This window comes from Chiloscyllium plagiosum, unplaced genomic scaffold (assembly GCF_037043375.1).
Source record: "Chiloscyllium plagiosum isolate Xiang-an unplaced genomic scaffold, Cpla_swu_hap1 HiC_scaffold_3, whole genome shotgun sequence".
Taxonomy (NCBI): Eukaryota; Metazoa; Chordata; class Chondrichthyes; order Orectolobiformes; family Hemiscylliidae; genus Chiloscyllium; species Chiloscyllium plagiosum.
Window position 1 is genome coordinate 7,054,356 of NW_028270141.1, and position 21,449 is coordinate 7,075,804.

Genomic DNA, 21,449 nt, shown 5'->3' on the forward strand with positions numbered 1-21,449 from the left:
GTAATTATATTGTGGTCACTACAACCTAGGGGTGCCTTAACTCTGAGGTCATTAGTTAATTCTGTCACATTGCACAATACCAAGTCTAATATAATCTGGTCTCTGGTCAATTCCAAAATGTGTTACTGTAAAAATAATCTTGAAAGCATTATATGAACTCTTCAGCCAGGCTACTACTGTGACTCTCATTTATCCAGTTATATGTAGATTAAAGTCACTCATGATTATTGCCATTCCTTTATCATAAGCACTCAATATTTCTTCCTGTGTACTTTGTCTCATGTCAGTGTTAGGAAATCTGGAGATCTCTTCCATTAGTGGCTTCTTTCCCTCATAATCCCTCAATTCTACTTACATTAATTTAACACCCTGATCACTTGAACTAAGGTCACCTCTAACTATTGCATGAATTAGAATTAGGTTTATTGTCACATGTACTCAAGTACAGGGATGCATGAGTACGGTGAAAATTGTACAATGTCGCCACTTCCAGGGCCATCTTAGGCACAAAGATATTGAGGTACAATATTTTAGGTATAAATTGGAAAGGTGAAGAAATAAAGGTAGAAGATCAGCATTGCTGTCTTTCTAAAGCAGTGAGTCCATGTTGGGCTTCCTCAAGGGCGGGAGTCCACACCAGACTTCCTCAAGGCTGGGAGTCCGTGTTGGGTTTCACTGAGGCTGGGAGTCCTTCAAATCTATGCTGGCTCAATTCTGCACCACTGATGCCATCTGAGGAATGGAGGTAAATAGAGAAAAAAAATGAAAGAGAAGAAGAAACAAACAAATGAAAGTGAAAGGAAATAGATGAAGTGAACGATCTCTGGCTTAGGAGACTACTCCACCACCATCACTCTCCGACCATACTTGATTAAGAGTGCTACCCTTCCAGTCCTAGCTTCCTATGTTCCTTCTTGCTAGTTATGTGGTTCAAGGGTAGATTGTCCAAATGAAACAGCCCTTACTTTACCAGTATTGATGTCAGTGAGTCACAAGCCTACTTCTCCCACTCCAGTTGTTGAGGTACAGATTCATCTCTCTAATTTATGCATCTATGCCAATTTGCAAACAGTTCAGGTAATGTTCCAGAAATTATAAGGTATTTGAGGTTCTGCATTTCAATTTAGTGCCTAGCTCTTTCTACTCACTGTGCAGAGCCTCTTTCCTAATCCTATTTGTGGAATGGGTATCCAGTAGATGGGATGGCACGGTGGCTCACTGCTGCCTCACAGCGCCAGGGACTCGGGTTCGATTCCAAACTCGGGTGATTGACTGTGTGGAGTTTGCACATTCTCCCCTGTTTCGGTGTGGGTTTCCTCCGGGTGCTCCGGTTTCCTCCAACAATTCAAAGGTGTGCAGGTTAGGTGAATTGGCAATGCTAAATTACCGATAGTGTTCATGAACGTGTAGGTTAGGTGCATTAGTCAGGAGTAACTATATAGTCAGGATAAGGGAATGAGTCTGGGTGGGTTAATATTTGGGGAGTCGGTGTGGACTTGTTGGGCCAAAGGGCCTGTTTCCATACTGTAGGGATTCTATGATTCTAGATCTCTCTCCCACTGCAAGTTTCATTCCAGTCCTAAATAGATGTCCAAAACCCTGGCATCAGACTCTCACTCTTTGCTGCAACGAACAGTTTCAAACCCAAACACTATACTATCACATATTAATACATTCCTTGTTGTTTCCCTCACTTGAATGGCTTCCTGTATACAATGGCATTGTCAGTTTGTACATCCATCAAGCAGCATTACTCTCATCCAAACAGTTTGAGAGAACCTCAAACCTACTGCAGAACTGAAGGAGCAGATACGCCTGCTCTCTGGACCCTGTTACCTGTCTTACATACGGTCACACTCTCCTGTCCCTGGCCACTGGGCTAATCAGAAAACCCTATCCAAAATGATGTGACTGCCTGTGGTACAAAATATCCAAGTAACTTTCCCTCTCCCTGAGGCAGTGTCTGTAGTTCACCCTCCAGCTCATAAATTTAGGTGTCTTTGCCCTCGATCACAATAGGATCTAGAAATCCAACTTACTGTAGTCCTGACACATCACCTGAACTGTCACCCTTAATGATTTTTGATTACTTAAAGTTTTTTTATTCACTTACTTATGCCAGGATTCCAGAATTAGACAGCAAAGGTTTAAGGTGAGAGGGGAAAAAATTAAAAGGGACCTAAGGGGCACCTTTTTCACTCAGAGGGTGGTGCGTATATGGAATGAGTAGCCAGAGGAAGTGGTGGAGGCTGGTACAATTGCAACATTTAAAAGACATCTGGATGGGTAAATGAATAGGAAGGGTTTGGAGAGATATGGGCCAGGTGCTGGCAAATGGAACCAGATTCATGTAGGTTTTTCGATCGGCATGGACAAGTTGGACCAAAGGTTCTGTTTCCTTACTGTACAACTCTATGGAACTCTGTTACCATTTTAAATATTCTGTTGACTTTACCACCAAATTGTACACCATGTTAACATTTAAGATCAGAAAAGACCTTTACCAGTTACCAGAGACTCAGCAAACAGATAATTGGCAGGTGTGTCAACTGGAGAGGAGTGGGGTGGGAGGGGAGAGTGGGTTCAGCTGGAACAGGTGTGGGTAAGGAGAGGGACAGGTGAGGGAGTTGGAGGGGAGGAACAGGTGTGGGTAAGGAGAGGAACAGGTGAGGGAGTTGGAGGGGAGGAACAGGTGTGGGTAAGGAGAGGAACAGGTGAGGGAGTTGGAGGGGAGGGACAGGTGTGCAGAGGGGAGGGGATGGTAGGTGTGGAGGAGGGACAGGTATGGGGAGGGGGAGGGACAGGTGTGCAGAGGGGAGGTGAGTGGTAGGTGTGGAGGAGGGACAGGTATGGGGAGGGGGAGGGGAGGGACAGGTGTGGGGGAGGGGGAGGGGAGGGACAGGTGTGGGGGAGGGGGAGGGGAGGGACAGGTGTGGGGGAGGGGGATGGGAGGGACAGGTGTGGGGGAGGGGGAGGGGCTGCTGCTGATGAGCGCGTGACCCGGGGCCCGGGTTAAATGGTGCGCGCCTCCTCCCCCTCTCTGTCACTTTTACAATGGGAGCTGGGACAGCAGTTGCTGCTCAGCCAGGGGCTAGATTGTGGATTATGGCATCGATCCTGCTCTTTGGGTGAGTCTGTGCGATGGGGAGAAAGTTGGAAACGGGATGGACGCTCCCATGTTTTTGCTAATTGCTTCTTCCTCTCTTTAACAGTTTGATATTATCGGTGTCTGCAACAGCTCCTGAAGTCTGGATGCAAAGTGCCCCTCCAGGTCAGTGTTCTATCCAAAGATAAAGTGTTTGTTTTGTGCTTTGACTCTGAGCTGGTGTCTTTAATGTTGAAGAACTTTCTTTAATCTATTGTTGTAGGTTTGCTGAAGGCTGAATGCCGCGACAGTGTCTTTTGGGTTGGACTGAATAAGGATTTTCTTGCCGGGAAGTTCTGGCAGATTAGCATTGTTGGTGAGTGTTGCTGCTTTACCTTGGAGTCGGTGTGTAACAGATCTCTGCTCCCAATATTGGTCTGATGGACCTATCCGTTGTATGTCATCTGAAGACTAATCTGAATTGTCTGCTTTTTTTTTCACCACCTCTATTTACAACAGTGTTGTGTCAGTGTCTTGATACTGTTAAATACTGGAGTGATAAAAGGATTGAATTTTGATGCTCAATTAAGCCCATCTTTCCCAATATAAAGTTTCATGGGATACTTGCAATAAGTTTGCACCTTTTTTTTTGTAAGCCTGATGGCTTGAATTTTCTGTTCAAACAAATGCTTGCTCTCCACTCATCCTAATTGGCTGGATTTCACAACTGCAGCAGAAAATGATTGACTACACCAGCTCTTCAAAGGCACACTGTTGCCTCCTGCCATTTTAATTCACTACCACCCCACACCACACCACACTCTTGCCATATTTCTCTGGTATTAGATGATTCTTGGATAATCATTGTATTATCACTGTAGGCTCTCCTTAAACAGGTTGTTCAATGACTGGCCTGGAATGACTGTCTAATTCTTAGTTAATTTGTTTTAACACTTTAAGCTACCAACCCTGAGCTTAAAGTCCAAGCTCAGTGTGATATTTGGATGTTTTGTTTTACTGTTAGTAAAAATCAGATTCTGAAAATAGTGACTTTGATTTAATTATGGATTTTCATAACTTGAACACTATGGTTAATGAAGATTTGTACCTAACAATGCAACAAGTTACCTTGTCACTTCCAAATGAGTGAATCTACATTACTGTTCCCTTTTGGTCTTGGTCAACATTTTTAGTCTTGTTGACTATTTAATTTTTAAGCCATTGCTTCCATTAATAAGGATCTCCATTTTATAAATCACATGTAACCTAGGTTTGTCGTCATGACTCTAGCAGGCATTTCCAGGTTTTGAACTACTGCACTAAAAATCTATTTTCAGAACCACTCTTGAGAATCAATTAGAATGGATGTGGAACAAAACAGATCATTAATCTTAAGTGTGCTCAGTCACACTGTTAAGTCAGTACTTACTATTTTAGTTAGGGAAAGTGACATTGCTTTGATCCTTTAATAAATAATTCAGAAATCTAATTGCTTTTCTGGTGAATAAACAGCAAACTTCCATGTGCACCTGTATAGGTATTCCTGCCAATTGAAGCAAATTTGTTTGCAGTGTGTGCAGACAGTTCATGATTTTGAAGCTAACTCTAGGTTTTCTATAACTTTTCTAGATCCTGCTGGTAAAATCTATCTTGTTACACCAAGCTTTGCTTCACAGTGTGGCTACACCATTACAGTGGATTTGTGGAATAATGTTGAGTTCCGTGCCTCTGTCCTCAGCTGCTGTGTACATATTGTGGTAAGATATGAAGATATAAATTTCAGATCTAGGTGTTTTTCCTATCTTCAGTCTGTGTAGACAGAACCAAAGAAAATGCAAGAAATGTTTAAGTGCCCCCAAGAATGAGTTGACCTACTTTAAGGTGGGCTGATGGATGAAGGAAAGACCAGTGAGAATCCTTCTAGGAATAAAAGGCTCCATGTATTTCTCATAAGGGAGGGGGCTGGAGGATGTGGAGTGGTAGGGGGAGGAAGAGACAAACCATGCAGCTAGTCAGATTTTTGTGGTTACTATTGGGTAACTGCAACAGGTTAGTACCTCCATACAGAAAAAGTCAAACAAAAATATCGTGCAAAAATCCTGAAGTGTAATTGGTTTCTGTGCCTGTTTACCCCTCTCTCCATTGCATTACCTTTTATAAGTTTTACAATTGTTTTTATTACTTAAATCCTGGATGTTATATTTGAAATTTCTTTTTGGCTCAACCAACTCCTAACGCAACTTAATCCAAACCTCCATCTTGGTGGTTTTCTGGTTTTGTAATTTCCTTTTACGGAGTCACTGAATTCATCTTTACTGCATAGCCTGTTTTGTGTTTTAACATCTTTTAACACCATGAGATGGAGAGGATTTTGAACCTATAGTCACTATAATTGAATAAATATTCAGGTCCTTTGCAGGATAAAGTGAAAGCATGTGTATAAAGACCATGTCAAGATGGTGACCCTTGTTATTGAATTATACTTTTTTTAATTTTGTCTACAGAATGATGAACAGTTCAACCTCACTGTACAAATACATGTAGGAACTAACAGGATAATGGCTTCAACATATGTTCAAACACTTTCATGTATGTACTCACCATGGGCTGCAAGGGAAATCTTCTGTGAAGAAAACTACATGCAGGTAAACGGCTAATGCCAAATACTGGTTTGACTATTTTCTACAGTTAGTAGCAATTCTAAGCTGTTCTGGAAGACTAGTAATATCTAAAATACAAATTAGGTACCTAACAACAAATTGTAGAATCTGAGCTCATAACTAACTTTAATCATCCTTTGTCTAGTCAGTAGCTCAGACTGCCATCTAACATTGACTCGGCACTAATTATGTATGCAGCTGGGGCTGCTGTTAATGACCAGTAATTTTTTTAAATCTTATGCAGGTTTCAGTACAAAGAAAGATACCACCAATTGAAGACGATTATGCACAGGATTCTCAGGACTGGTCTTTAATTCTTCCAGAAGTAAGATGTCATGGATGAAATTTTCAATGGTGGCCTATTCTTCGTAATTCGTTTTAATTTGCAATGCTTCATTCTAATGAATGCAACCATGGCTGTAGACTATATTTTCTTGAACAATGGCAAAAGTAGGCCCAATGTATTTGTTTTTTTTTCTTCCAACACTGTTTGAAGAAATTGCCGTGTACTGCCTTTTAACCTGTTTGGCTTGTTAACTTGAGCTTTCCTAAGTGTCTAATCAAAACATGAGTAAAGTTATGGATCATCACTGGGCCAAAATGTTAATTTTAGAATTGTGATCTTTTAAAAAAATGTTTAACTTTTTTTGAGCCCCAGAACATGTCAAAAGGCCTTTTTCTGACACAAGATGTCAGAGCATTGATTATATCAAATTGTCTTGTGGAATTTCCATTTTGCTTGCAGCTTCACACTTCTAATAGAGATAGGCAAGTTGGAAGTCAGGGACACTGGTGTCTCTCTTTGGTTTTCCTTTATGGCATTGTACATGAACTTCATGTTGAAGGTGACCTCCAGTAATATTTGCAGAATTTGTGACAGTCCTTGTTGCAGCTTCAGTGGAGTTTTAATTATCTTTATTGCTGATCTAGGCAAGTAGTGCAGAAAGTGGAATATGGCAAGTGGTATTCCATATATCTGGTGACAAAAGGACTATGACTGTCAAAGAAGCACATCAAATGAATTATGGAATCAATAGTACAATGTCTCGTATATTGCTTCGTGCTCCATATCATACAAATGAGGCTCAAACTGTTTTGGTAAGTTCATTATACTACTCTGGCTTTCCTGAGCCTTTTTAGATTGCATGTAAATGCAGTAACTGATGCTTTTTTATAATTAGGTCCATGGTGTGCCCTTGTCAGTAATACGATCAAGTACTTTTTATAAACAGCACTGGATGATTCTTGTTGTTGACACTGCTGTGGCTTGTCCTCTTGGTAAGATTGCTAATCTTGTATCTTTTAAATTAAGCACAATTGTAGGCTTCATTGAAGTCTATTTACACACCTCCTTTTAATATTCCCTGTTTCATTTGAAACATTACGGTCTGGTCTAAGCAGTAGAGTGAGGGCTGAGTACTCTTCATGACCCTTAGGGAGCTGCTTCGACTTCTATGGAGTTAGTGGAGATATTTAGGACTAAATTAGTTAGGCTAATATTGGAATACTGCATTCAATTCTAGTCTCCCTCTGTAGACAGGATGTTGTGAAACCTGAAAGGGCTCAAAGATTTACAAGATGTTGCCAGGGTTTGAGCAAAAAGGAAAGCCTGAATAGGCTGGGACTATTTTTCCTTCTAACCTCAGGCTCAGGCTGAGCCTCTTTTATAGAGGCTTTAAAAATCCAGGGGCATGATATGGTGAATAGATAAGTCTTATCGCTGATGGGAGTCCAGAACTGGAGGGCATAGGTCCCTTTTCTTTCCCTCACCTTAAACCTAACAGCCAACTTTCTCATGCAGAGGATGGTGCACATGTGGAATGAGCCTTCAGAGGAAGCGTGGAGGTTTGTAGAATTGCAACATTTCAAGGCACCTGGATGTGTATGAATAAGGGTTTAGATGATATGGAACTAGATTAATTTTAGGATATCTGGTTGGCATGGACAAGTTGGACTGCAGGGTCTGAATCCATGCTGTACATTCTAACTCTATTTTTAGCAATTCTAAACCTACTACTTGTTATCCCTCAGATGGTACTTCATTCACTGATGACCTAATCATCTGGACAGTACCAAGAATCTTCACTCCACTTGTCACCAGTGCAGTTCATCAGGACAACACCTCCATGGGAGTAAATGGGATCAAGTTGAATTCCACAACAATGGGAGAAAGAAACTATACCATTGATAAGAATGATACAGGCCTTGCTATAAGGGTCCCCATTGGAGCACAGGATGGATATTACAAGGTTGGATTTTGGATTTTGCCTTGCAAGTGAAAGGATAAAAGCAGCTAACTCAAACGATCTTCAGTATTTCATAAGAGCAGAAGGCCATTCAGTTTGTCAAATCTGTGGTTGCTCTGATATGTACTTCTACTCCTGTACCAGCTCAATGACTCATGATTTTAGTTTACTAGAAATGTAATATGACCTTGAATCTCAATGATATCTTCTGAGCAAAGCACTGAAGACAAGATTTTGATTAGATTTCTCATTTAATGAAGAAAATCATTCTAGAGTTGCCTTTCCTCTAGCATCCTGCACTGCAGATGCTCTCCAGATCTAATCTAACTAGTCCCTTCAAGTTTGTCTAAAAAAAATCACCCCACATTCTTAATTTTAGGTGTGCCAGTCCAACCTGCTCAACTTTCTTTCTCCAAGACTACAGTTAGTCACTAGTTTGACTCTTGGAAACTTCCTCTAGACTGCTTCCAATGCAAGTGTCTCCCCCCTTTCGGTAAAGAAACTAAACAGTACACCATGTTCTGTACAGTTGTAGGAGGACTTCTAAATGCATTTCCCACACTACAGAAAAGACTAACATTCTATTCATCCTAATTAGTTTACCTTCATGCTAACAGTTGTGCTGTCTATGAACTAGGACATCTGATTCCTCTACAGCATTCCAGTCTCTTTGAGAGAATAGAAAGCTAGATCATTTACAATGGAGGAGTTGACATTTCTCCACATTGCATTCTACCTGCTTTTCACCCTTATCTTGTACCCCTCATTTTATTTGTAACTTCTCAACTTGCCAAATTTATTATGCAAAATAAGAAACACCATCATCATTGAATAAAAACCAATGTAGATTGTAAACTATCCCTGAAGCATGCCAGTATTTCACCAGCTAGCAATTTATCCAGACTGTTTTGTTTCCTACTGATCAGTCATCTTTCAAGTTCCCTAACTACCCTTTTTGTGGTATCTTGTTAAATGCCTTCTAGAAGTTCCAGGTGCATGATCTTTTCCTTGTTATCAACATTGATTTTAAGTGCTCAATTCCAACCCTTATGAAAGGAAAACCTTGCTGTGTGATTAAAATGTCCTGTTGGTACCTCCTGCTAGCTATCCCAAAAACTAATTAGATTTGAAATAGCCTGCAGCTTCCTGCTTTATCTAACCTTCAATTTGTAGAACTGCAGATGTAACCTCTAATTACAATCTTCCAAAATTGCCTAACCGCCCACTCCCAGATGGGTCCTTATTTGCCAGTGTGGCACTAGAAAAGCTCAGCAGGTTGAGGAGCAAGAGTCTGTTTTGGGCATAAGCCCTTCCAACACCATACTTTTTGACTCTCCAGCATCTGCAGTCCTCCCTTTTCTCCTAGGTCCTTAGACCCTTTTAACTTGACAACCGTGCCTTTCTTGCTGCAGCAGAGTTGCACACATCACATCCCTTACCTGCTAGAAATCCAGTCCTATCTATGAATGTTCTGTATTGCTTTTTACTTTGGTGTCAATTTAACCATGTGGCTATAAATGTTGTACACTAGTGAGCCTTAATGGTTTTACCTGTCTTACTGCAATTTAGTGTTTGCTGTCCCTCCCAGTTGCATTGATTTTTGATTTTTTTATCACTGCCTGCATTTGAACTTGATACAATTTCCTTGACTTAAGTTTTCCAGACTCCACCTATGTACAAACCTGGCCTATCTGTAGTCTTGTGCAGACCAGCTGTCACAGTTGGATCCTTGCCCCAATTCCCCTCTAGCATTGAGGATTAACCTGTCCTTGCTATCAGATTCCCTGTTATTTCCCCCTGCCTTGTCTCCCAAATCAAAATCCTGTAGCCTGCTTGTTGTCAAACTTCAGAAATCCCAAATCTGTTGGGCGAAGTATTGGAGGAGCCTCTAAAAGGATCTAGGTGTCCGTCCGTCCGTCCACCCGTCCGTCCACCCACCCTGTAACATGTGAAATTCCTAGTTTGTGACAAACTTGTGGAACCAAACCAGTCCAATAAAATGATCTTTCCTGATTCACTGCAGTGTTTGAAATGGACTCCGATCATCAACCATAGTTGACAGGTTCTTGCCAGAAAGTTCAGTGCCTCTACACCTTGAATAGTTTCATATGTGAACAAATTGTAGTTCTATACACTATTTATATCCTGATGAAGACCAGTATCCAAATATTAAAGTGTGGTAAACATACAAATTTAGATTATCTTGAGAGGACTTTACCATCTAAAATTACCAATTTATCAAACTGCCCACTCATTTCTTCTCACTACTACTTCCACAGAGCCATGTGGTGGATGGACAGTATGGTATAAAGTACAGCATCAATTTGTTCTTGGAGCACCTGTGGAAAGATGAGGCATGGGGACTGAATAAAATCAACGTGATCCACCCAGTTACTACACCCTTTATACCTCAGCCATTGGTTCTCATTGATGGTATGTACATGCCAACTTTTCTAAGATGGCTGAACTAACTTAGAATGGGATTCCTCTCCACTCAAATTCTCTCGGAAAAATATTTATTAATATAAGGCATAACTTGATTTTAGGCTGTTTAAATGATTGTCATTATTGTACAAAATGTTTCTAATGGCTGTTTTTCCACAATGGGCTTTGTGGAGGCAGGACACTTGTCCCTTGTCTTGCACTATTGGTTTGGTAGCTGGGAGAGAAAGGGAGAATAAGAACTGGAGTGAACTCCAGTTGGTATTTCACTTTTAATATCTTCCAATGATGGGCTTACTGTTTTTAAATCCAAGCCAAATGTGACTGTTCTAACTTACAAATTTATGGCTTGAGAATGTTAACAGCCTATTGAACCCCAAGCCAACCAATAGTTAAGACCTCCAATTCCAGGATGGAAGCTGAATTGATCAATTGTTACCACAGTCACAAGTCAGGGAACATTCAAGGCTGCCAAGCCTTTTTTTAACAAGAGTGGAAAAATGGTATTTGGAGAGATCTCTATGAACAACAGGATTTAGCCCTTTTTTTTTTCCCCCAGCAATATCCTGGTTTATGACACTTGAGACACCTGAGTGAAGTATTAGTCTTATCAGTTAGATAAATTGAAGAGTTAAGGTTGAGTCTTTCGATTATGTAGAAAGTGATTGAATTCATTAGATTTTTCTGCTGAGACTGGCACAAGTGCAAGTGTTTTTAAAAAATGTATGCTATTCTGTAAATTGCAAGTAGCATGTCCAGTCAGCGAGCTTTGGTCACGTTACAGATGTTTTGACCCACTAATTTTTCTGGCTGTTAAGTCTTCACAGAACTGAAACTAAACCAGTTTCATCTACAACATAATGCCTTTCCAAAATATTCACGCTTCCTCAAACTGAAGTAGTTTCTATTCTAATCAAGAATATTTTTAATCATTCTAAAAATTCATTTTTAACTTTATTTCCTTTACGTTTAATCTTGACCAAGCATCTGTTGCCTCTTGTCACAAATGATATTCCAATCTAAAATAGTTGAAGTTTAACACCAATCCAGACTTTTGCTGTAGCTTTAATGAATTAAATGAGGATTATAAATCCACAAATCACTGGTGTCAGGAATGCAGACTTCAAAATGTGGTAGACTTCAGTTAAGTGACTTTCTTCACTATATTGAATATTTCTGGAACAAATTCAACTTGACCAGAAAAATAACTGGTTCCTTTTCCTCAATTCTGTGCCAACATATCTCTGGAATAACTAAATGGATTAGAGTTTACTGCTGCTAAAACTCTCAGTAATCACTGCGACTTTCAGGTTGTCAAGGCACTTTGCTTTGCTTTACCCACTCAAATTTCTTGCCTTTGCCAAAGTTGTCAAAAGAATAGAGTAGAAATTTGAAATTTCTAATTTAAATCCACCCTTTTGATGTACTAAATTTGTCACCATTCCAAGGTGACTCTAGTCTTTAAGGTTAAAGTCACTTTTTTGTGCTTGACAACTCACTGTCTTTCAGTTGGCTTAGAGTTTATTTGTACAAGGATTTTTTTCTCCATGTTTTTGGGCCTTTTTGACAATGGATTTTGTTAGGTCCATTCCTTATGGCAAACAGTAACAGGAATTTGTCAAATCATGACATTCTGACCAGGTTTTTGGTCCAGCTTATACAATGTTTTTAAACCTATGGATGAGCTGAAGGAATGAATTTTATTCCAATCTGAATATTTCACTGGAAAATACTGCAGTTTCCTGATTTTCTGGGAAGTCTTACATGACTTAACCTGCTGAATATTCCAAACCTCTTATTGGAATTAAAGGGCAAATAGTTATTTATGATACAGATGCATGGTACATCTTGTTTGTTAGGATTAGTTTCTTTGCATTTCTATTCAATGTGAGTTATGCACATTTTTTTTTTTTAGTTTTTGAAGACACCTCATAACTGCACACAGGAAAGAATCTTGTACAAAGCCTCTTATTTCTAGCTATGTTCTAATTACAGCCAGAAAACTCTTGGATATTCCTCCTGTAATCTGTTTTATGATAAACTTAGTCATACAGTGCTCTTGTGAATGACCCTCTGGCTATTTCTGAACTAGGTCTGATTCTTCCATACTTTAAGCAATTCTCTCTAAAGTGACTTTTTATTACATGACTGCACTTTACCCATGCTACAATCACTCACTTTACAAACTAGTCCCATTAATTGAGTGACCTCTCCATACATATACTGCTAACTTTTTGTCCTGTCTGCCTTCCCTCTGGAAGGCAGTAATCAGCCAACAGCAATGACTGACTTGCTTCAGTGTAACAATTCTATTGGCCTGCCTCCTTCAGAATAAGGAGTTAATTTTTGAAATAAAACTCAGTTTCTAGTGTTCTGATTTGCTTTAGCATAGAATGTTTTGTTTGTTTTAGTTTTTCCCTCACCATCTCTCTGGCAGGCTGAGGAAACCTGCTCTACCAAAACTGCAAAAATTTTCTATCCCTTTCCTGATGCTTTCTGAAGATTGCAGTGAAAATGAACACCTGAATAATCAGTCTTGAGCTTCCAACAATTGGTTTAGTATGTCCAGTCTCCTTGCAATAGAAGTGTGCTTGTCCAACTTTTTAATTGGACTTTCTCCGTGAGTTTGAAGAGTTTTTGTTTGTATTCCCTGCAATTACCTTTTGAATCTCCAGATTCAGGCAGGAGGGTTGAGGGTTGGAGGGGGGGAGGAGAGAAGAGCAGATTCCTTTTGCCAGAAGGTGGTGGTCTGGAATGCACTGTCTGGGGAAAGTAGACAAGAAGCCTTTAAGAAAAAGTACTTTGGTTGAACACTCATAATATTCTCAAAACTAAGGGCTGAGTGTAGTGATGTTTGGTACATATTTGAGCCAAAGGGCTTGTGTACTAAATAAATAAGATTTTGTGACTTTATTTCCTCACCATTTTTGTCACCTGTAATTAACAATGGGTACTCTCCAGAACTACTAAACTTTTAGTCACCCAAAGACTTAATTATTTCTTTTTTGCTCACTCTCCATAAACCTTCAACCCTCTGTCTAAATTTGAGACACTAATGTTGCAACATCCACTGCATGTAAGGGTAATGAGTTCCACAGACTTATAATACCTGAGGTAACTTCCACATTTTAGTTGAATATACTACCACTTTTAGAATGAGGTCAGTTATAGGATAAACAATCACATGAAGCATCCCCTCAACTTAACTTTGTAAGTTAAGCAGACATAATTCTGTGGGGAGAACATAAAAACTGCAGATGCTGGAGATCAGTCATGTGGTGTTGGAAAAAGACAGCTGATCAGGCAGCACCCAAGGAGCAAGAGCTATTTCAAGCAAAGATCTTCAAGAATGTTAAGGGAAGGGTTACACAAGGGGGCTGAGAGAAAGTGGGGCTGGGGAAGATAGCTGGGAATGCAGTTGGTAGATTAAGTGGGGGTGATGGTGATACTCCAGAGTAGAGCAGATGGGTGGGAAGGAAGATGAACAGCTCAAGAGGGTGGTGCTGAGTTGGGGTTGGGAAGATCTGGGAACTGGTGAAATAGGCATTCATCCTGTGATTGGAGGGTCCCAAGGCAGATGTGTTCTTCAGTATACAGGCTAACTTCCTTGCTTTCTACATTTAAGAGATTTAATGTTTAAATTCCTTTCTATAGAATGCTGAACAACACCTATTGATGCTCACTTTTAAGAACATGCTTCTGTTGCTGGTCTTTCTTGGAAATCCCAAATGACCCACAGTGAACATTCCGGGTTTACTGAATGTGGCTCATCTAAAAATTTTGAGTGAACTCTAACTTATTGGGAATACTGTTTTAACTCACTACTTGGAGCTTGTCCAAAGTTACCCTTCAGTTCTCTAAACCCAAACAATATATTTTACCTTTTTTGGAAACTTGCTTCCTCAATTATAAATAGTCATTAAGCCTACAAATGGGACAAAGGAAAAGCTGTTCAAATATCTAATTGGTGGTTTGGATGAGTTAGTTACACAGATGCCAATTTTTTTTTTTTCTTCCAGATACCATTCCTGAGCAATGGCTATTCAATGTCTCATTGGGCAACTTCCTTCCTGATGTAGAACTCACCAAGCTCACTCTGGGCACACAGTCCTTCCCTGTGGATGAAGAAACCCTGATATTTAATGTGTACACTGGGACTAACCCAGATGAGACCACCTTAAATAGAATCTTCATCCTGGAAGTTCCCATGGAGTCACCAGTTGTAGACAGAAAGGTAATGGGATGTCTGGGTGAATGGCTTCCACGTTGGGAGATGGTGCTGACTTGTGGCTTCCTCCTTCCAGTATATAGGTGATGGTGTTGAACGATATACCCTTGATGTCATCTACACAATGACTGTGGTTCCAGAAAATCTAACATTCTCGCATCCAGCTCACTTAATACATCAGCACACAATAGGTAGGTGGTTCTTGCCCTGATGTAGACTGCAAAGTGATCCGTGAAAATGCTTTTTGAAGTAATATGAAATGTGCCTTTTGCTAGTACTTCCTGTGGCAGATGGCTTTTGTGATGAAGAGAACGTGACCTTGATGGTAACACGTGGAATGTCAGATCGGTACTGGATTCCTTTCATTGGAAACATGCAGCTCACCCCTCACTCTGCTGAGCAGAGAGGTTATCACCTGAGAGAGAATGGTACCCACTCAGTAGTAACCGTTCCACACGATGCAGCTGAAGTTGTTCATGAGGTAGTAACTATTTAACTCAAATCTGTTTTGTCTTAGTTTGTGTGTATCCCAACTAATTGTGGCTTCATTCCAGGCAATAAATGAGCAAGGTCTTCGCAGCAGGTTTGCGTTCACATTCCGGGATAATGAAACCCTGGAAGTTCTGGTCAACTTTTCTGTTTCTTGCAGCTTTTCAATAAGTGATTTGATAAGTAAGTTCCTGACTTCACTTGCTGTAAGCATCAACTCTTGCTTAGTCTTGGCATCACTAACTTTTTTTTTCTTTTCCCTTTTAATATAGCATGTTTCCCAAGTGGAAGGATTGTCATCACTGTTCTGAAGCTGGAAGCATTGTTGGGAGTGGATGGGAAAATGATGCTGAAAGATAAAACCTGTAGACCAAAGGAGAGGAGTGCCTTCAAGGTCACATTTGATTTTTCTGCAAATACATGTGGAACGAGTAGAAGGGTAAGCAACAACTGGCTTCTATTGAAACTAAACTGCCTCTGGGACAATTAGTATTAGACATGATCTCATCATGGACTAATTGTGTTTCTTGTGGTAGTTTGAGGAGGACTACATGATCTATGAGAATGAAGTGGCTTTCTTCAAAAAATCAGCACCAGCTAGTGATCCACTGTATCGGTAAGATTCTGGAGCAAGAGCTTGATTTTAGTGTTTGCTTTCCCTTCTGTGAGTATATGAAAATACAAAGTGACCATCTATGTACCTAGGCTTGCAGTATCCTGTCATTACCATGTAAATGACACTCTGCATCTTCAGTTTGAACACCAAGTGAATCCTCAGCCAACTGTTGTACCTGGATATGGACCTCTCGTCTTGATGATGCAACTTGCCAAAGGTAAATCGCCACCTACAGTGGCTCAATATTAGAACACCTCTGTCGGAGGGGTAAATTTTGAGATCCAGTCTGACTTGATTGCAGCTATCTTAATTAAGAATTGGAATGAGGATTTTCCTTTCCACCCCTAATTTTTTTGGACCTCTTTGCTTTGTTGGTTTGCAGATGTGTCCTATTCTGCCCTGTATGAGGAAGGTGACTATCCACTCGTGAAGTATCTGACTGATCCTGTCTATGTTGAAGTGCAACTGCTACACAATGAAGATCCACAAATTGAATTGTTCCTGCAAGACTGTTGGGCAACTGCGTCACCGGACAGACGCAGCATTCCACAGTGGCCTCTAATTATCAACAGGCAAGTAGGAGCTGCTGCTTTGTAAAGGTGGGACAGTTTTGACATCTGCCTTTGGGTGGCAAGTGACTATCTTTTGTTTTACAGCTGTGAGAACAAAGCTGACTTGTATAGAACCACCTTCCATCCGGTAGCCGAGAGTGAGAGGGTTAAATATCCTGCTCACTTCAAAAGGTTTGAAGTCCAGATGTTTACTTTCACCTTGGGCAATTATACTGAGGAACAGGTGAGGATTTGTCCAGTACAGTGTTTTTTCAGTATGTTTGTATTCCACTATTGTTATCATTTTCTCTCCCCCAGGTGTATTTCCATTGCAGCGTAGCCTTGTGCAGGAAGGAGCCAGTAAATAGATTCCTGTGTCCAGGTCAATGTGTACCAAGGAAACAACGAATAGGTAATGCTTGAAGATGGGCACCAAACCTGTGCTGTTTGCCTGTAATCCTGTACTGACCAGCTGTGTAATTACTACAGGGCGAAGTGCTGACAGAACCCACCATGTGCAGGGGTATGTGTCATCAGGGGCTGTTCTGATTTCTACAGAATTTTCTACAGTAGAGAACCAGATGGAGCAAGGTGAAAAATTGCTTTGGAATGGCTTTGAAACAATTTATCAAATCTGACAATTAACTAATCCAGTTTGCTTTTGTCTTTAGGTGACAATAACCTGTCCTCTTCCAAGGCGGTCCTGATTGGAGGCTCAGCAATAATTGTTACTTTAATGGTGTTTAGTGTCATCAGTTGTAAGTGCCAAATGAAAAGATTGGACTAAGCTTTAATTAAAAATGCTCATTCAAATAAAGTCTCTTCCTTGGGTGAATTTCATGGAGCTAACAGTAAATTCAACAGTTTTGGCAATCCAGACGTTGGCGCAAGTGTTTCAATAACAAATCTAACTTTGACCCAAGAAATAGGTGTAGTCCTCTACCCTGTTGAACAGTGGAGCAGTATCCTACCATGGCTGATCCAATATAACTCAATCCAGGTTCTTGTCTCTTTCCGCATCTATCATGATAGAATCTGATTTAAATATACACAAGGGTTCTGCCTCTGTGGCTCTATGGCAAAGAATTCAAAAGACATTCCCCAATCTAAAATTGGTGCCCATCTTTATTCTGAGGCTATGCACTCTGGTCCTAGACTCTCCCAGGTGGGGCAGATCCTCTTGACTATCTTAGTATTTGTCTGTCAAGATCCCCCTGTTTCAATGAGATCACCCTTCATTCTTTTGAACTCCTGAGTAAATCCCAATCTGGTTTTTAGCTTCTGCATACCAGATCACATGGTTTTTTTCTGAACTGCCTCTAATGCAACAAGATCCTTCCTTAAAACAGGAGACCAAAATTGCTAACCATGTTCCTGGTATCTTACCAGCACCTTTTGTACGATTACAATAAGGCTTCCATACCCTCCATTTTCCCCTTGCAATAAAGGGCCAATACTGAGAGCAATCCTAATGTATGAAGAACTCTACTGCAATCTGACCTTTCCAAAAATTCCATTGAACATTACACTTTCCTGTCAGTTTGCTGCTACTTATTGCACCAACTTGCTGAAATATCAGTGGTCAGCTTTTTTTTTTGGAAGCCCACTTACACCCATCAACAGTACTGCCCCCTTGTTTAGCTGCTTTAAAGTAACTTTTGTCTCCCTTCTCTTCCTGTCCCCCTCAGAAATCCAGTTGTGGATCTACGTAATCTAAATTTGCCCAGTGACTAGTTATGAATTGCTTCATAACTGACAGAGGTTGAACTAATTCTCTTAACTACTGGGGTTATCCTTGCCCCCTTCTAAAATTAACAATGTATGCAGTTTTGTAGTCCTCTAGCTAAATATTAACTAGGCACCTTTTGTTGCCATATATTTGATTTCCACAAAGCTAAGAACTGAAGGTGTTGTAATTTCTGCTTTTTTTTCCCAGATTTCCTAGGGGAAAAAACAGCAGTCTGTCTGCATCTGTGGAGTTGAAAATGCTAGATTTTTCTCTCCAGTAATCATCTTCTAGTACCTATTTCCATATGTAAATCCTTTGTCTCTGAACTGCCCCACTCCCCTTTCACTACCCTCATAGGCACTAGTCTAGTGTTTGTGACATCAATAAGGCCTAGTTAACTTGTGTAGTTCCAAGGGAAAATCCAAAGATTATCTGACCTGTAGCTATTGGTTATGAGTAGGCCTATTAGGCAAATTTTTTAAATAAAAAATGCTAAATAGCAGTGTTTTCAAGTGTCTCACTCAAGACAACTTAAATGTACTCATTAAAACTCCTTTTTTGATCTAACAGGTTTTTAAAACAAATTAACTGGACAGGAGGCTTGGGCTTGCTACAAGTAACTTAAAGCCAGGAGGTTAAAGTAAATTTAGGAAAAGACCTCTTCAGCCATTTAATGTAAGGAGTTGTCAAACAGATAAGAATTTGAGCTTTGGCCCAAAACAGCTGGGAGGAATGTGATTGACCTCCTTTTGTGTAACCCTATGAAGGAAACATGAACAAGCAGTGTTTGAGAAAATTCTTAAAGCTTTGAGAGCCAACTGAGTTTTGAGTGACTGACAACAATTCCAACTTGATTATTCTAAGAGCATGAGGAAATCTTTGCAAAAGATGTAACTTTTTTGATATGTGGGTGACAAAAGGTTTTGCATTTTTCAAGTTCTACACAAGATCTTGTCTCTTTGCTCATCTCTCTCCAAAAAGGAGGAAACTAATACCATGTACAGTTTAACAGCCAACCAGCAGCCTGAACCATCCAAACGCAACAGGCAAGGTAGCTGTGGTTAACACTAATGTCTTTACAGCACAAAGGACCCAGGTTCTATCGCAGCTTTAGGTGACTGTGTCTATGTGTGGAGTCTGCACCTTTTGTTTGTCTGTAGATTTCCTCTCAACCCAAAGACCTGCTCAGTGTCCAGAAATCTCCATGGGAAATGAAAGGGTGGGTCTGCATGGGATGCTCTTCAGCGGGTCAGTGTGGACGCTGAGCTGAATGGCCTGCTAGGGCAGCACAACGGCTCAGTGCCAAAAGAGGAAAAAATTCTGGAAAATCTCAGCAGGTCTGGCAGCATCTGTAAAGAGAAAAGAACTGATGTTTTGAGTCAACTGACCCTTTTGTCAAAGTTCTGGGCAAGTCCTTGGAGTAGGTAGAAATGGGCTGTCTGCAGTTGGGAGACTGAGGTTGGAAGCTGGGGAAGGGGAGAGGCATCTGGAGGAAATAAGGTCAGTCAGTGTTGGAGACAATGGCTTGATGCTCAGTGGTGTGGTTGTGCTCCAGGGGGAGGTAGGAGGAGGAATGAGAGTTGGCACTCTGCCTCTACAAGGTAGAGGTCAGTGGTTGGCACTGCTACCTCAGTGCCAGGGACCTGGGTTTGATTCAAGCCTCTGGCAACTATCTGTGGGTTTCCTCGTGCAGGTTGTGAATTGGTGATGCTAAATTGCCCAAAGTGTTCAGGGATGTGTAGGTTAGGTGCGTGAGTCAGGGGTAAATGTAGAGTAATAGGGTAGGAGAATGGGTTACTTTTTAGAGGGTTGGTGTGGACATAGAACAGTACAGCACAGAACAGGCCCTTCAGCCCACAATGTTGTACCGACCACTGATCCTCATGTATGCACCCTCAAATTTCTGTGACTATATGCATGTCCAGTAGTCTCTTAAATGTCCCCAATGACCTTGCTTCCACAACTGCTGCTGGCAATGCATTCCATGCTCTCTCAACTCTGTGTAAAGAACCCGCCTCTGACATCCCCTCTATACTTTCCTCCAACCAGCTTAAAACGATGACCCCTCCTGTTAGTCATTTCTAACCTGGGAAATAGTCTCTGCCTATTGACTACCTATGCCTCTCATTACCTTGTATACCTCAACTAGGTCCCCTCTCCTCCTTTTCTCTATTGAAGAAAAGTCCAAGCTCAGTCAACCTCTCTTTGTAAGATAAGCCCTCCAGTCCAGGCAGCATCCTGGTAAACCTCCCCTAACCCTCTCCAAAGCATCCACATCTTTCCTATAATAGGGTGACCAGAACTGGACACAGTATTCCAAGTGCGGTCTAACCAAAGTTTTATAGAGCTGCAACAAGATCTCACGACTCTTAAACTTAATACCCCTGTTAATAAAAGCCAAAACACCATATGCTTTCTTAACAACCCTGTCCACTTAGGTGGCCATTTTAAGGGATCTATGCACCTGCACACCAAGATCCCTCTGTTCCTCCACACTGCCAAGAATCCTATTCTTAATCCTGTATTCAGCTTTCAAATTCAACCTTCTGAAATGCATCCCCTCGCATTTATCCAGGTTGAACTCCATCTGCCACCTCTCAGCCCAACTCTGCATCCTGTCAATGTCCCGCTGCAGCCTACAACAGCCCTCTATACTGTCAACGACACCTCCAACATTTGTCATCTGCAAACTTGCTGACCCATCCTTCAATCCCCTCATCCAAGTCATTAATAAAAATTACAAAGAGTAGAGGCCCAAGGACAGAGCCCTGTGGAACACCACTCACCACAGACTTCCAGGCAGAATATTTTCCTTATACTATCACTTGCTGTCTTCTGTTGGCCAGTCAATTCTGTATCCAGACAGCTAAGTTCCCCTGTGTCCCATTCCTCCTGACCTTCTGAATGAGTCTACCATGGGGAACCTTATCAAATGCCTTGCTGAAGTCCATATACACCACATCCACAGCTCGACCCTCATCAACTTTTCTAGTCACATCCTCAAAGGACTCTAAGGTTTGTGAGGCATGACCTGCCCCTCACAAAGCCGTGTTGACTGCATTTAATCAATCCATGCTCTTCCAGATGGTCATAAATCCGATCCCTCAGAATCCTTTCTAACACCTTGCAGATGACAGACGTGAGACTTGCTGGTCTGTAATTGCCAGGGATTTCCCTATTTCCTTTCTTGAAGAGAGGAATTATATTTGCCTCTCTCCAGTCCTCAGGTACGATTCCAGTGGAGAGTGAGGATGCAAAGATCTTCGCAAGTGGTGAAGCAATTGCATTTCTCGTTTCCCAAAGCAGCCGAGGACAAATCTGGTCCGGGCCTGGCAACTTGTCAATCTTAATGTGCTGAAAATTGTCAAACATCAGCTTCCTCTATCTCTATCCATTCCAGCAT

General features: G+C 41.0%; 1 protein-coding gene across 1 annotated transcript in view; it reads left to right on the plus strand.

Annotated features, from left to right (window-relative positions):
* The window catches only part of LOC122548593 (uncharacterized), a 27,905-nt gene extending 10,880 nt beyond the window's left edge, over positions 1-17,025 (plus strand). Inside the window, exons 3-20 of the mRNA XM_087975813.1 lie at positions 3,213-3,271; positions 3,369-3,461; positions 4,715-4,842; positions 5,590-5,730; positions 5,990-6,070; positions 6,676-6,843; positions 6,927-7,023; positions 7,777-7,994; positions 10,271-10,424; positions 14,453-14,667; positions 14,738-14,852; positions 15,423-15,589; positions 15,687-15,766; positions 15,856-15,983; positions 16,149-16,338; positions 16,423-16,561; positions 16,636-16,908; positions 16,989-17,025. Coding sequence (XP_087831939.1) covers positions 3,213-3,271; positions 3,369-3,461; positions 4,715-4,842; positions 5,590-5,730; positions 5,990-6,070; positions 6,676-6,843; positions 6,927-7,023; positions 7,777-7,994; positions 10,271-10,424; positions 14,453-14,667; positions 14,738-14,852; positions 15,423-15,589; positions 15,687-15,766; positions 15,856-15,983; positions 16,149-16,338; positions 16,423-16,561; positions 16,636-16,740 — 2,278 coding nt within the window. The 3' untranslated portion in view covers positions 16,741-16,908; positions 16,989-17,025. The remainder of the gene's footprint in view (positions 1-3,212; positions 3,272-3,368; positions 3,462-4,714; positions 4,843-5,589; positions 5,731-5,989; positions 6,071-6,675; positions 6,844-6,926; positions 7,024-7,776; positions 7,995-10,270; positions 10,425-14,452; positions 14,668-14,737; positions 14,853-15,422; positions 15,590-15,686; positions 15,767-15,855; positions 15,984-16,148; positions 16,339-16,422; positions 16,562-16,635; positions 16,909-16,988) is intronic.
* The last annotated feature ends 4,424 nt before the right edge of the window (positions 17,026-21,449 follow it).